A 16832-nucleotide genomic window follows, 5' to 3' on the forward strand; every position below is an offset into this window, starting at 1 on the left:
TGTTAATGCATAAAGTTTTTTGGAATTCCCCTCTAATCAAGTACTCTAACCATTATTCATCTAAAGTCAATCAGCAGCGCTGCTATGATGACCCTGGACCATCAGCTTTCTGCCTCTGCCTGCCCTCCCTCAGGCAGAACATTTCTTAAAACAAGGGAGTATGGCATACTTTTTATGAACAGAAAAAATTACAGAAGAAAGGCCACCTCATTAGGACACACACACACAAAAAAGATAGGAGACCCGGTAATAAGACCAAAGAGGAAGCAATAGAGCTACAAAATATGCATGTTGCGAAATGTTAGTATTCATACTTTTAAGAAAATTCCCATAAAAACGGGGAACATTTTGGAAACCCAGTAGAGATCATCTGAGCTCCTTGAGATATGTGATAGACTGCTGTCACTACCAGTCTCTTATCGGTATCAGGAACTGACCCTCCAGGAGCTGAAAATATCTCAGCAGTTAATGATAAAACAGTGTTTACAGCCTCTCCGTTCCTCCATTGGTTATCGACCTTCCCCCCCCTCCCCCCCCCTTCACCACCACCCTGTCATGGCACAGGAAAAGGAGAGAATGAAATGAGACATGAACACATCCCACTTATTAGATGAACTTACAATTTCACTTCCCTTCCCCTCCCCGCACCAGGAGCAACACCACGCATGCCACACAACTCCATTCGGGCTTGAAGATTTTTTAAATTTTTCTTAATGGCGCTCGCTCTCTAAATCCGCAGAGGAAGGCTCCACTGCCACCGGGTGCTCAATTTCACGCGTGTGCCTGGTGCAAGAATGGCACCGACGCCACCACAGCTTCTCCTGCTGGCAGGGACCGTGCTTCATCTGGTAAGTTTCATGAGCACACCAGCAACATGAGAATAAGGACAGAAATAGCCGAACGGATCTCTGATTGCTCACAGCCCCGAGTTCATAAGCCTGCCTGTCAAAGCGATGAGGTCAAGCGGGTGGTCTTGTTACTCACAGCCCCCAGGTCAATGGCTCGATGTTTACTTAATATCTGTTTATTGAATTTGATATATTATGGTACTTGAACAAGGGAAACCTGAATCTGCGAGTTCCATAAATGGGACAAAACTGTACAAGAAAGGCAAGCGATAGCAAAACATATTGTAAATCACTAGATCCCCAATCCCTAAGCTAAAATGCTCCCGGCCAAAATCAGACAGTGAGATGGGCATGGAGATGAACGAGACATCTCCTGCAGTTGCTGCCGCCGCGACACTAAGTTTCTTCCCGTCGGTGGTAATGCGGATTCCCTGCCTGTACTGAATGGAGGCGCTTTTATAAAACGAGCTACGGAAGGGCTGGTAACCATTAAACTCATTTCTTTGGGGGGGGGGGGGGGGGATGACACTGTGTTTTCTTTTCAGGAGTTCAACGAATATTTCAAACTTTCAAATAAGGAGTTTGTTTGCATTTCTGCAGGTTAGACATTATGTTGAAACTATGTGACAATATCAATGCGACGTTTTCGATCAAAATTAATTCCAGGAGCTGCTCCTTGGGGGCCACAGAAAAGAGTCTCTCTATTTCTCGAACCTATGAACTCCTAAATTACTAGCTGATCCATTAGCTAATATACAGGCCGCTCCGGTGGAGCGCACTGTTAACCGGTATTTGGACGTGCTGTTTCGACACGCTAGCTTTACCCCTTATTCAGTAAGGGGTAATAGCACATTGAAAACGTGCATCCAACCCCCCCGAGACTAATAGGGGGGGTTGGATGCACCCTCTGACTTAATATCATGGCGATATTAAGTTGGAGGTCCCAAAAGTTAAAAAAAAGTTAAAAATAAAAATAATTTTTTAAAATGGGTTGAAAACCGGACGCTCAATTTTGCCGGTGTCCGGTTTCCGAACCCATGGCTGTCAGCAGGTTTGAGAACCGACGCTGGAAAAATTGAGCGTCGGCTGTCAAACTCGTTCATAGCCGCTCCTCCTGTCAAGAAAGAGGCGCTAGGGACGCGCTAGTGTCCCTAGTGCCTCTTTTTACCGCGGGCCCTAATTTAAATAAATTAAGTTACTGAATCGCGCGCACAGGAGAGTGGCCTGTGCACGCGCCGGGAGAGCGGGCGCTCTCCCGCGATTTTTACTGTATCGGCCGATAGTCAGGAGCTGGCACTAAGGAGGCTGAGCTGCTGTTGTGATATGGAATGGAGCAGGCGGGGGAGGATCTGCCTTGCAAAAAGAAAAAAAAACGGATAATGCACTAGTGTGGGAAATGCATTATAAAATGGTCAGCAAAATGAATATCCACCCAGCTAGGGCTTTTAAGACAGAAATTATCTCCACAGAGGAGTGCAGAAAATTAACTTACATTGCATAAGGGAATGTGCTAAATATCAGCCTTTTGGAACCATATTATTAATGGTATGGTCAGCGGCTCCTCTTCCAGATCTATCCTATTCTGTATCTTTGATCAAGCTTGTCTTCCTTAGACACATATCATTTTCTATTTGTCCGCACAAGTATCCTAATAGCCAACACATGTATCATGCTCTGGATGCCGAATTGTGGAGATGCCAATTGCATAATATGCAGGTACTGGAATGGATTTCAGTTTAAGACAGTAACCTCAGACAGTGGACATTTTTCCAGCGTATCTGAAATCCTTTCTTGTTACCATTATCCAGAAGAGTCAGGAATATATTCCAAAAAGCAAACTAGTCACAGGCTTCTTTGTACAAAATGACTATCCCAGAGAGCCAGTGATAAACGCCTGTTAAATCATTTAGGGAAGAGATGTGCAAGCATAGTTTAAGCTTTGGGATGGAGAGGGCTGGGTGTTTGGGGTGGGGGTGGGCCATGTAACGAGATTAAGTGGTAGCACTAATTACGGCTCAGTTTGTACGGGAGCAGAAACCAATCCAAGTCTCAGGCCAACATGCCCAATGATACTTTTTGAGGTTCAAGAGAGTTAATCCACCTCTTGAATATTGCATGGTGTTTATTTTTGTTTGCTCTTTTTGGATTACATGTTGTACACCACTCTGAGCGGTTTATTTGGAAAAGTGGTTTATAAATATTTCAAAATAGTTAGGTGGCCTTGTCACTTACTACCAACAGCTCACTAGTGGGTTGTAACTCACAGGCCCAAGGTCACAGGCAGGTTTATAACTCACAGCTCCAAGGAGAGAGTAAGAATTAGCCTGAATAATACTGGGTCTCTAAATAATTCGAGAACAGTGTGCAGCTCCATCCTGGATGTCTTTATGCACTCAGATCTTGTGAGTCAAGCCTGTGACCTGCCTCTGCTGAAGATATCCAAAAGCTTGCCCTGGTTTCAATGAATTAATTTGTGCCAGTCTGATCCCAATGACTTGGTCATTCAGGGCAGTGATATTGGAAAATAAAGACGGCTTGGAGGACAGAGACATTGGTGGAAAGGAAAAGGGCACATCTGGGTCATTGTCAGGGGAAGGACTATGTGGAGTTCGAAGGGTAACAGATGAGCAGGTCCCCCCATCCATCCCTTAACCATAGGATCAGACCTGGGGATTATACAGCATAGCAGGTAGGAAATCAGGAATTACAGTACATCTTAGACATCAGATGACACAACATACCACTCCTGATAATATTCTCCTGAAAGCTTGAAGTCTAAGATATAATAAGCACCTTACAATAACCAATTTCTTGTATGTAAAATTTTCTGCTAGATTAAAAACATTCCAGGTGAACTGGCAGCATTTTTTTTTTTTTAAATATCTAATACAACTGCTTACTCCCCTCCCATATACTAGTAAAATCATCGTGTTCATTCTGTTCATTTGGTCTCACAGTGATCAAGTGAGCCAGTCCACTGCATCTATGGACTTGTAATTCCCTCATTTCTTAGAGAAACTGGAACTGCAACACAATATCTCCTGAGAGCAGGACAAATACAGAAAGGGACAAAAATGGTAAAATCAACACAATAAGTATTAGATAGTGCCTGCATAATTTGCTGACTGGGGCAAAGTGGGATGAAGAATTCCTTGGTAAAGACGCCAAGGGCGGCATATTCAAAACATGTTTAGCACTCAAAAGATGGATATTCAGCGGCCCGCTAGTTAGCCGGATAAAGGTCTAACCTCTCTGTCTTTTACCCGCATAAAAAATGTGCGGGCAGTGGGCAGATCAGGGTGGCCTGACTTATCTTATTAACTTATCCGGATAAGTAGTGATATTCGCTTTTATCCAGTTAAGTTAATTGGATAAGTTAGACCAGCCATAGAGCTGGTCTATCTTAGCTGGATATACCGTATCCTGCTAAGCAGCAATTTGTGTATAGATATTCAGCCGTGCCGTGCCGCTGAATATCCCATGTAACTTATATATATCAGATATGTTATATCTGGCTAAGTTTCTTACCTGGATACGGCTGAATGTCCCAAAGGGAAATGGAAAGTATGTTTTAAAGAATTTTACATAGCTACCAAAAAATGTATATGCAAATGGGAATAAAAGGTAAATCCTATGTGGCTGAACCAATAAGTCAGAAAAAATATATTCAAAAGAGGAAGGCATTTAAAATAGTAAAAAAGAAGTTGTGGAGAAAGCCTCAGTAACCTATGGACAATGAAACACAGAAACAGAGGACAGGGTGGCAGATAAGGACATCAAGGTCCATCTAATCTGTCTAAATCTAGAGAGTGCAAGAGCGGGCGGGGGAGGAATCAGGCAAGTTAAAATTAACAATGAAAGAATATTGCTAAAGATAGAAAACCAGTGCGAAAAGGTTGTGTAAATAGTACTGTATTTTACTAATGAAATGTTGAGAAAGAAAGCTGCAGGTGATTTGATAGGTGAAATGGGAAACAATTCCTGGGAAGTGGGGCAATGCTGCAATACTAAGTAACTCCTTTTCTTTAGTCCATCCAATAACAAAGGGTGCCAGACCCGACACTGAACAGAATCAGGCTGGCAGGAGGAGAACTGGACATCTAAATAGCAAATGGAACGAAATGGGGACAAGTGCAAATACCCCTACCTGCAGGCAGACAATGCTGGGATCCACATGGGGGGTTACCACTCGGGATAGAGACCTTGCAGTGAGTGTGGAAACACATTCCAATCCTAAGCTCAGCATGCCATCCCCTTGTTGATTTTAACCGTTTTTCCATAACAAATGTAACTCCTAAAACTCTAACTTGTCCTGTTTATCTGTCTTGCACAGTCTGTAAGCTCTGCATAGAAGGAACTGCCTCTTGTGTAACTGAACAGTGCTGTGAGCATCTAGTAGCACTGTAACAATGATAAGTAGCAATAATAGCGTGCAGTAGGGTTAGGAATTATTCAGAAAGGAATGGAGAATAAAACTGAGCATATCATAATGCCTCTGTATTGATCTATGGCGAGACCATACCTTGCATCTTGTGTGCAGTTCTGCTCGCCCCATCTCAGAAAGGACAGAGCTGAATTGGAAAGGATACCAAGAAGGTTAAGAAAAAATAAGAGCCTGTGGACCCTTGGGCTGGGGTGAGATTGCTTCTACCTGCAGGGAGGAGCCCTGCAGGTTCTCACCATCAACAAGGGGACCCAGGGGAAGCAGAGACCGGTCAGGAGCTTCACCTTTACCAGCCCACACAGCCCTCGGGCTAAGCGTTTGGGTGTTGAAGCAGACAGGACTTAGGCTAGGGTCTCTACCGATGACTGGAAGTGTGGTCCAAGGCCAGGCAAGAGTCGAGGGCAGGCAGCAAATAGGCGAATCAAGAGTCCAAGCAAAGGGCAAAACCAGGTATTTGTCCGAGAAGGAGGGAGACGGATGGATAGGACGGAGGCAGGCAAGGTAGGAATAGGCTGGGCAGACAAAGACTGGAACAGACTGGGCAAACGAGAACTGGTGGCAGCACGCACAACTAACGTAATGGGACCTGTTGCTGAGGCAAGATGCATTAAGGAAGCTGCCCGTATAGAGGGCAATGCCAGTGATATCATCAGTAGGGGCCGCGGGCAGTTTCCTGCTACAGTCCTTTTAAATAGCCCGACATTGGGCACGAGGAGAGTTGAGGCTAGCGGCGTCCTGCCACATGGCATCCAGCAGTGTCCCGTTGGGGAAAGTATCGGCGGCGTCCACCACGCCAGGAAGAGGAGAGGCTGGCCCGGCCATGAAGGCTCAGGGGAGCAGCCCACGGACCGCTGAATGCAACAGCATGGGATGGCTTTCCGAAGAAAATAGGATAAACAGTTTGGAGACGACAGCTGAGAGGGGACATGATAGAAGTTTGTGAAATCATGAGTGGTGTGGAACAAGGAAATAGGGAATGCTTATTTACCCTTTCAAATTGTAAAAGGATTAGTGGACATTCCATGAAACTAAATGTTAGCAGTTTTATGACAAATTTGTGAAAGTATTTTTTTCACTCAACAATTAAAATGTGAAATTTGTTGTTGGAGGATGTGGTCAAGGAAGCTTAGTATAACTGGGTTTAGAAAAAATAGGTAAATCTGTGAAAAGCCACTATTGAGTACTTCCAAGTAATCCAAATTAGCCACCATCAGAGACGGGCTTGATGGACCTCCATGAGTTTATATGGGACTAAGCTACTTTGGGCCTAATATTCAGTGCTAGTTAGCCGGATAAGTGGTGCTGTTTGAAAATTCAGGTACAACCAGCGGCTACCACTTTTTATTCAGCTAAAGAATTAGTGGGCTAAGTGAGGAGTGGGACAAGGGCATTCCATGGTGGAACCACTTATTCAGCTAACTTAGGCCTGGATTTATCAAAATGCACTAAATATCGCATGTGATAGGAAAAGGGGTGTGTTTTATGGTAATAAGCAGAACAGTGCTCTCTTGTGAAGATTTGATGACCTTCGGAGTTAGGAAACACACCCAAAGATGAGATTTGTGCAATGTTCTCTCAACCTAGCTTGAGTAACATCAAGCTAGGTTGAGAGAACATTGCACAAATCTCATCTTTGGGTGAGTTTCCTCACTCCGAAGGTCATCAAATCTTCACAAGAGAGCACTGTTCTGTTCGTACGTCTCACTTTGAATTTCAAAGAGGCCCCTAACCCCTACACTAATACCTAAACCTCACCTCGAGTGACTAGGTGGGCCTCCCATTGAGATATAAATTCCTATCTAGTGTGAGGGCCTTGTGACTAGTCTCTCTCTCTCTCTCTCTCTCTCCCTCCACCCACAAAACTGTGAGCTCAGCCAAAAATCCTCTCATTTCCATCACACCATGCATTATGGTGCTTTCACACACATTAATGGCATTTTCACATATGTTAAAGGCAAGCAAAAATGCCATATAGCACTTTGATAAATGACCCTGTAGCCAGATAAAGGCCGATATTCTGGATAAGCGCAGGATAGCTGTTTTATAGCCAGATAAACTTATCTGGCCAACTATTAAGATAGAAAAAATCAATATGCCACTGCTACAGCGATTGTAACTATAATCAATAAATCATGAGCTGTTGCTCGATCGCTGGAATAATGTATATTTTCTTAATAAAAAAAGGGGTTCAGCACAACATACAAATCACTCTTCCGGCGACGGAGCCAGAGCAACTCCGTCAAGAGCCATTCATTTAAGATTGCTAGAGGACTTTTTTCAATGGAGTTTTCTCAGATTCTGTTTAAGTTGGTTGCATTATAACATTCTACATCCCTGAAGAAAGACAACCAGTCTGAAACACGGATCGGCTGTGTCGGGACTATCGTCTGAAATTGGACAACACAACCAACACTTTAAAGGGAAGTCTGAACTTTACTCCTTTATAGTTTATAGTCTATAGTAGAGAGTCTAGAGCTCTCGGTATAAAACACCGTTATGGTATAAAAATTATTTGATGCTCACCACACGGAAGAGGTTACAGAGGTGAAGTAATTCTTAAAAATTTTTTTTACAAAAAACTCACATAGGAGGAGGGGGATAGTTAATGATTATAACAGCACATAATCGTGGTGCGGAGACACCAACGAATTTATATGAAACATTCCTCCAATTCCTTTACATTGTTAATATACAACATACAAACAATAAATTAATTCACACATACACGGTATAGAGTAGGTGTCATAAAAATCTTTATTTTAAACAATTTTTAAATAAATAAACTCACTTTATTAAGAAAATATACATTATTCCAACTATTAAGATAGCCATGTGTATTGAACAACACAGCCACGCCACTGAATATCTCAGATAACTTCATCTGGATAACTTGTTTAGCTGGAAAGTGGCTGAATATCAACCCCTTTAAGCTAATAGGTGAATAACTGGAATGTAGGATTTAACTTGGAGAAGTGTAAGGTAATGTATTTGGGACACAAGAATAGGCAGCTCCCACTGAATGGGGCAATGTCTGCACACTAACCAGACAGGAATAGGACTCAGCTGATGATAAACTGGAAATTAACGGATAAAGGCAGGCAGCAGCAGCTGCTGGAATTGGGAGAATACTGGTATGCACAAAATCAGGGATAGAGGCAAGGGTTGAGGATATTATCCTACCCCTGTATGTATTTAGCAAAATTTATAAACCACCTCCTCAGTCTTCAAAAATATAATGCATCAGACCATATTTGGAGTATGGGGGTGGGAGTGGGGTTTGCAGTTGGGGCACCCATCCTTAAAAAAATGTATCCAAGGTACGAGGGAAGACCATGGAGCTAATAAAAGGGACACAGGGGCTCACAAATGCTGAAAGATGTGGGACTACTTACATTCAAAATTACATTTAATTGGAGATTTAATTACCTTTGCAAATATCAAAGGACCCTAGAAAGCTTTCACAGGTGATCTTTTTTAACAGATTTAATCTTCCTACTTTGGCAATGGTCCTATACTTAATCATGTCTGGGTTTAGGTGGCAGGGCATTAAAACGTCCCCTCCCCCCAATCTCAGGGAACATCCTCATCTCTCAGTTTAGGCCTCGCACTTGGATCCTAGACTGAGAAGGGATGCAAGTAATCTTTTTACCAAAGCAGCAGCAACTATAACTACAACAATCCCTCCCAAAATAGGATGAGTAAGGGAATAATAGATTTCACCACCTTCAACGGGAGGGATTATTCACTCAGAGCATTCATATATTGTGGAACATTTTGCCAATGGAAATAATTCTAGCAGGGTTACCAGATGGTTTTATCATCAGGGACACCGACGAGTCCATGCGGGCAATGGGGTTAAACCAGGCCTGGCTCAGTCTGTTCCTGACAGACCTGGAATTATCTGATCATCCTTCTGTAGTAACTCCAGACTTTTAGGCAAGCCAGAGCTGTGAAGGGAAAGGGCAGATAGGAGGGGATGAGCAGAGATCCTGACTTCAGGGCAGTGGTTTAGTGTTTTATTTGGCACAGCAGTAAAACGGCCATATGGTGCCAAAAATATTTAAAATATTTTACTCTGGGGCTGGCATGCAGAGGAAGCTGAGTTTAATTAACCGATTCACATCTACCCGTTCTAGACCTCTCATGATTTTAAACACCTCTATCATATCCCCCCTCAGTCGTCTCTTCTCCAAGCTGAAAAGTCCTAACCTCTTTAGTCTTTCCTCATAGGGGATTTGTTCCATTCCCCTTATCATTTTGGTAGCCCTTCTCTGTACTTTCTCCATCGCAATTATATCTTTTTTGAGATGCGGCGACCAGAATTGTACACAGTATTCAAGGTGCGGTCTCACCATGGAGCGATACAGAGGCATTATGACATTTTCCGTTTTATTCACCATTCCTTTTCTAATAATTCCCAACATTCTGTTTGCTTTTTTGACTGCCGCAGCACACTGAACCGACGATTTCAATGTGTTATCCACGATGACACCTAGATCTCTTTCTTGGGTTGTAGCACCTAATATGGAACCTAACATTGTGTAATTATAGCATGGGTTATTTTTCCCTATATGCATCACCTTGCACTTATCCACATTAAATTTACCCACATTACAGGGGCGGATTGGCCTATCGGGGGATCTGGCATCCCCCGGTGGGCCGATCGCTCCAGTCACATGGTCTGCCGTGCGCGGCTGGGACAGAGCCGCGCTTGGTAGACCACGTGATGTGTCCTGGGCTGGCATGGGCGGCGAATACCTGGGCCGGTCCGACATCGTGAATCCGCCGCTGACAGGAAATACCTTTGAAGAGAACGCACTCAGGCCCCTGAGGAACGGGTACCTGTCCTGGGCTAGGAGCCAGAGCATTTGATGAAGCACAAGAGAGTCCAAAAACTTGGTACCAAAGGTGAAAAGCTTGTCATAGCAGTATGAAGATCCTTTGCTGAAAAGCTGCTACAAGTGAAAAAGTCAAGAGGAAGAAAAGCTCAAAGTTACCAGTTCCAATTCTTTAAGAGGACGAGCGGTAATAGCGACTCCTCTTAAATCTGTGAAGGGAGAAAAATGTCTTTCAGGAAGACTTCGTGTAGTGCAGACTTCCGTACGGTAAAGGAGTGTGGAAGTCGACAGACTTCAGTACGGAACTTTAGGCAGGATATTGATTCAGTGTATTGTTTCCAGATAGGCATTTGAGTGAATATCTCTCGGGATAGAGACAATTGAGCCGGTGTAGGAGAAATGAGGCTCAAGGGTAGCAAGTGCTCAAGCAGGCAATGAGTAAGCCAGGATGGCATTTCTAGTCCTTTACTAAGCAGCGGATGAATACCAGAAGAGCGGAAGTGAATTAATAAAGTCCGGTTCAGATTTACCAGCTCAGGACGCTGCAGGGAAGGATGCTGGAGGAAACGACAGTGAACGCTGGATTGTAGCAACTTGCCTTGGCACAACAAGAAACCACAGAATACTGGTTTAGTAGCTTGCAATGAAGAAAAGATAAAACTTCTCACTTGTATGGAGCAAGCAGGATCAAAGGCTGGATCCAAGGTGAACTAGCCGTGTAGAAATCAAGGAGATGAGAAGCTCCATGGTGAACTTCAAACTTGAAGAAAAGTTTGGCTAGAAAGGAGCGAGGTGAGCAAGATGAAGCGGAACCAGGTTTAGGGTGCAGGCGCCTCCTGCAGGTCATTTTAACCCTGGAAACCTGGAGATGCTGAAGGGTATACATTTTGAAATGTCAAAGTTGATACTGGATGTGGAAATCTGGGTGCAGGCTCCTCCTACAGGTCGTGTGAAAACCCAGGATGAACGAAAATCGCAGTGGGAAGGAATGAAGATGGTCCTTGGAACAGTGGCAGGCGCCTCCTGCTGGTCAAGAAGGTCCCAGGGCTGGAAGGAAATGAAAAAGGTCTGGATGCAGGCACCTCCCGCGGGTCGTAGGAAACCAGACATACTGAAAAGAGACAAGCGAGTTAATATACAATTCTCAGTGAAAAACAAGAACATGAGTCCAGGAATTTGAAGAGAAAATCCTGCTTAAGAACAGGAAATACAAGTCCAAGAAAAGACAAAACTTGTTTAAACATTTAAGAACCCGTGAGTTCAGAACTTGGAGAAAAATGCTGCTTGCAACCAAAAAGCAAAGTTCGGAACTTGGGAAACATTTTTCTGCTTAAATATCGGGAACAAGAGTTCAGAAAACTTTTGTTAGAAAAAAAACAAATAACATAAGTCCAGCAAACTTAAGAAACATTTCTGAAACAGTTTTGGCCAGAAAATTATTTTTTTTTAAATTAGTCCAGGAAATGTATTAAAAAAATCTGGTGAAAGTAGGCCAAACACTTTGAAATAATTTGCCCAGAAAATGTTGTGGAAAAAGTTTCTGGAAAAAGTTAAACCGGACAAAAATTTTAAATGTTTGTCCAGGAAATTTTGTGCCCATCACAGGCACCGGCTCACCGAGCTCATGGCCTATAGAATCTGTTATGAACGCGCCCAGTGAGCCCTGAGAAGGGCGTAGAGGCGCGATCGCTTGCTCCTGAGAGAGTGTGAGCCCTTGGGATATGAAGTGGCTCAGGGAGGAGCCCCAAGACACACCCAGAGGGAGGTGAGCACGTACAGGCATGGGTGGAGCAAGAATACAGGAGGTGGATGAAGTGCGTCAACCCTCTGTTGAACCAACACGTACTAGAGAGGATAGAGGGCTGGAAACTCTGAGGCAAGTTACCAGAGTAGGAGATTCCGGACCTGAGAGAATAAAAGAGTCAGAGTACATAGGGGAACGAGGACTCCTGGAACTTGGACGAGAAAAGGACTCCTGGACTGGACGAGACGAGACTCTCGAATATGTGGAGACTTGGACAAGATGGTACTCTTGAGGATTTGGACAAGATGATACTCTTGAAGACTTGGATGTGGAAGAGTGTGGTCCCTCAGGGCGCCCTACACAGCCCAACTTGGACTGGTCACGGACCACCCTACACAACCTGGAAGGCTGGTCGCGGACCATGTGGAGAGTAGGACGTGCACAGGACAGAGAAGAGGGTCCGGGCAGCGCTTGAGAGAAGTCCAGCTGGAGACGATTCCGGTCACCTGAAGACTGACACCGGGGACGCCGGACGCTTCTGCGAAGGATGACTGGAGGAGAAGACTGGGGGAAGGCAAGGCTGCTGGCGGATACTTCAGGAATGAGAGAAGGAGAGATAGAAGAAGATACACAAGAGGGGAAACTTCAAGCGCAGATCACCTGGACATCTGGATCTCAGAACGAAAGGACATCATCAGGGTCTCTGGACATCTGGGACAATGGACACAGAAAGAATGGACTACTGGATGAGTAGAGATCAGAGGGTCATAGAAAAGAGGACGATGGACATCAGGACGAAGGACGTCTGGACACCTGGACATCTGGATCACTTGAACCAGAGGACATCTGGATAAGGACGAGGAACCCTGAGGCTGACAGGAAGGGAAGCCAAGGGCTGGAACTTACCATGAGGAGGATCCGATGAGGAATGAAACCTGGAGCATCAGATGAAGACATCAGGAACAAGAAGACATAGAACATGAAGTCTTCCAGACAGGAGCAGCAAGATGGACCACAATGGAAACGGTGGAACTCCACCGAATGTGGAGAGGTTGTAACTCCGAGGATGGATTATGGAGCAGTTGTAACTCCATCCGAAGGCTCTGAGGAACTGAAGCAGAGCCTTTTTATAGGTCAGGACCAGGAAGAGCCCCGAAGACGTCATCAGGAGGGCACAGGAGGACTTCCTGTCTCTGGCCCTTTAAAAGGTGAAGAGAGGCGCGCAGCCCGCCCATAGAGGAAGCTCTGGAGGCAGATAGGTGGAGCCGAGACCTGCAGCAGTGTCCTGCCACATGAAGAAGGAAGAAGCAGGCCGGAGGTGACTCCTGCCGCTGAAGAGGAGCTGCAGTGGGGCATAGTCCACCCTCGAAGAAGAGGTGGCGGCGGCTCCCTGCCGCGAAGAGGATCTCCGGCGGCAATGTTCGAGCCGTGGAGGAAGGAAGAATCCCCGCGAGGGAATTCCCCTGAAGGAGGAGTCGGCAGCGCAACTCCAGCTGCGCAGGAGACGAGCAACAGCTGACTGCAAAGGAGAGAGGCATGGCTCGCCGCGGCTCAGCGGCAGTCCGGGCCTTGGAGAGGGCTGTAGCATGTCGGCTGCATAAAAAAAAATCCTGTCTGCGGGATGGGGTCCATAGACGGGGCGTAACATAATCCCATCCCTTCTACCAAACCTGGGGATTCCAATCTTTATACACTGGATTGCAGAAGAGCAATGTTGATTTATTTTGACAGGACTGACTCAGTTTGCAACTCCATGCAATTCTTTATCTCTTATGATGTTAATTAACTGGGTACTCTAGTTTAGAAATAGATGCTGTCCTGCTGGTTAGGATTTTGCATTGTCACAAGCTATAAGCTTCCTTGTCTCCATGTGCCGCCTGGTGTGGTAGCTCGAGATCCGTGCAGGGGCTTATTCTTTAGCATTCCTAAATGACACACCTCTTCAGGATACCTGCAAAGTTGCAACATAGTCAACTTACCAAACCTTTATTAAGCATTACTGCACTGATGCTGACCTTCACTCTGATATGCAGTTTGGGAGCACTATCTTCAGAAGTTTTGACAAGTAGGCAAACTAATGCTATATGCCTTCAGTTCTTGCCTAATCGCGAGCTGTCAGCCTACATTGCATCGCCAACCATAATCAATGACTGTCTCCATGCCATAGCCCTGCCTGTACAGTGCAGCGCTGTGCAGCTCCTATTCTGCTAATGTTCCAATGTGCTCTACCCCATGTCATAACTTACCGCTTACCAGTCAGCCTCCACAACTCTACAAACAAACAAAAAAAACCCAACAAACAAACATGGAAAAGAAATGCATGGCCCGAGCCCCATGCTAGGAGTCTGGGCCCACTGCAGGTTGTGTTTTGTAAAACAAGTACTGATTTTCACAAATCTCAGCTAGGGGATCCCAGACATGTGGCTGTTTTGGTCCACCTGTCCACGGAGAAAGCAAATTTGCTTACCTGAAACAGGTATTCTCTATGGACAACAAGAGAAACAGCCACATGTACCTTCCCTCTGCCCTGGTAAGTTAGCTCAGCTCTTGTATTGACTGCGGGACAGGATGTGCTGGTGTGGGTACCAACACAGTCACACTTGTTCAGTGTAAATTCTAGTAGTTTCTGAGCTTGGGAGGCAGTGCCAACTTAGTGCCATCGGATAACGTCACCCAGACATGTGGCTATTTGTCCTGCTATCCAAGGAGAACACCTGTTTCAGGTAAGTTACTTTGTCGTACCGAAATTATTACCATGATGCATAATCCTATTAAATAGTGCCTCTGTCTGAATAGCAATTAGATCAGGAAAAAAAACCCCTAGAAGCTTGGTAATAATTTATCTGAGGAAAACTGACAGCCAAAATATCTTTCATGGTTTCTACTGGATACTAGATTACTGCCAGAGTGCCTCTGAAGTTTATTGTTCATGTACCCAATTGCGGAAAGAAAACAGTGGCCAGATATGTCTCCATGGTTACCATTGACCTCTGAATTTCTACTACAATATTTGTAATATCCCTGGTTTAGTATAATTTTGAGCCATCAATATGGAACCTCTGCTAGCCAGTGGCTAATGATTATGTTTGAAACGCAATTCTGTAGAGAGAATGGTCTTTAATTTTCTCCTTTTCTGTTTCTTGTCAAAGGTTTTTGCCACCCAAATCCACCAGGAAGGCTACTGTGCCTTCTATGATGAATGTGGCCTCAACCCTGAAATATCAGACAGTCTGGTTCCGCTCATTGTTCCTTGTGCCTCCAATACACCTGCAAGAAAACTGTCTGGCACCCACCTGGCTGCTCTAAAGCAGGTCTGCCCCATGCTGTACAACGGGGACAATACCACATACAGCTGCTGCTCCTCCACACAGCTGGCTAGCCTCCAGAAGAGCATGGCCCTTTCCAGGGCTATCCTCAGCCGCTGTCCATCATGTGCTGAAAACTTTGCCCAAATCTATTGCCAGAATACCTGCAGCCCAAACCAAAGCAAGTTCATCAATGTCACCAGGACATTCATTGCCAACATTTCAGGAGAAAGTCTAGAAGGTGTGCTGCAGTATCAATGCTACTACAACTGGAAATTTGCAGACAGTTCCTTTAACTCATGCAGAAATGTCCGAATGCCAGCCACAGGTGGGTATGCCATTGAAGCCATGTGCGGGAAATATGGAGCACATCTCTGCACAACCCAGCGGTGGCTGGACTTCCAAGGGGACAGTAGTAATGGGCTGTCCCCACTGGATATCTCCTTTAAGCTGATAGACGATGGCACCACCATCGGGAATGACATTGTGCCATTTAACAGCACAACTTGGAAGTGCAATGAAGCTGTTGGCTCAGATGGTGAACCTTGCTCATGCCTGGACTGCACTGAAAGCTGCCCAAAAATCCCAACCCCATCGCCAAAGCCTCCGCCCTTTAAAATTGGCAAGTTGGATGGAAGCCTGGTGATCTGCATCCTAGTTTTCATCATCCTGGCACTTACATTCCTAGGATTCCTGATCGCACGTTATTTCATCAGCCCCAAATATATGGATCGAAAACAACATACAGGTAGCAAGAAGGATATCACATGCTCAGAGAAGTTTAGTCTGGACACTCATAACATCTTGAGCAAGACATTCAGGAGGTGGGGTACTTTTGTAGCTTCTTATCCTATCATCATCATCTCTGTCTCCACCATCATTGTGGCCATACTCTCAGCTGGAAACGTCTTCATCCAGCTGACCACCGATCCTGTGGAGCTTTGGTCATCACCCAAAAGTCGTGCCCGCCAAGAGAAGGACTTCCATGACGCCAATTTTGGCCCATTCTTCAGGACTAACCAGGTTATCATCACAGTGGCCAATCGCACTAGCTACCTGTATGACTCGCTCTTCTTTGGGCCACAGAATTTCAGTGGGGTCCTATCTGACGACATCCTGCTGGAGCTGTTGGAGCTCCAGACACAACTCCAAAACATCAAGGTCTGGTCGGACAAGTACCAAAAGAACATCACGCTGAAGGACATCTGCTATGCCCCTCTGAATCCCATCAATACATCCAGCACTGATTGCTGTGTGAACAGTTTCATGCAGTATTTCCAGAACAACAGGGCCAGGTTTGAGCTAGAGATATCGCAGACTGTCTCAGGGCAGCAAGGGAGTGTCAACTGGAGAGACCACTTCCTTTACTGTGTTAAGTGAGTACTTATTTGTACACCTATAATATTTACTAAACCGAGAGATGCAGTAAATATTTTTTTAATATCACTCTACTGAAAATACCTGTTTATTACAAATCTATCTTTTATAGTCACATAAAATATTCATTTATCCATTCAAATTATTTTTACAAATAAATGTACATAAATCTTTATCACACAAATTAAGGCCAACCTATTTAACTTACCAGGGTCCACATAACACAGCATACAACAAAACCAACAAGCAAACAGTTTATACAACATATGGATCCTC

The 16832-nt window shown here is 44.8% G+C and overlaps 1 protein-coding gene across 1 annotated transcript in view; it reads left to right on the forward strand.

Moving 5' to 3' along the window:
• The first annotated feature begins 581 nt into the window (after positions 1-581).
• The window catches only part of NPC1L1 (NPC1 like intracellular cholesterol transporter 1), a 124806-nt gene continuing 108555 nt past the window's right edge, over positions 582-16832 (forward strand). The window contains exons 1-2 of the mRNA XM_029604184.1: positions 582-848; positions 15024-16555. Coding sequence (XP_029460044.1) covers positions 795-848; positions 15024-16555 — 1586 coding nt within the window. The 5' untranslated portion in view covers positions 582-794. The remainder of the gene's footprint in view (positions 849-15023; positions 16556-16832) is intronic.

This window comes from Rhinatrema bivittatum, chromosome 5, assembly GCF_901001135.1.
Source record: "Rhinatrema bivittatum chromosome 5, aRhiBiv1.1, whole genome shotgun sequence".
Lineage (NCBI taxonomy): Eukaryota > Metazoa > Chordata > Amphibia > Gymnophiona > Rhinatrematidae > Rhinatrema > Rhinatrema bivittatum.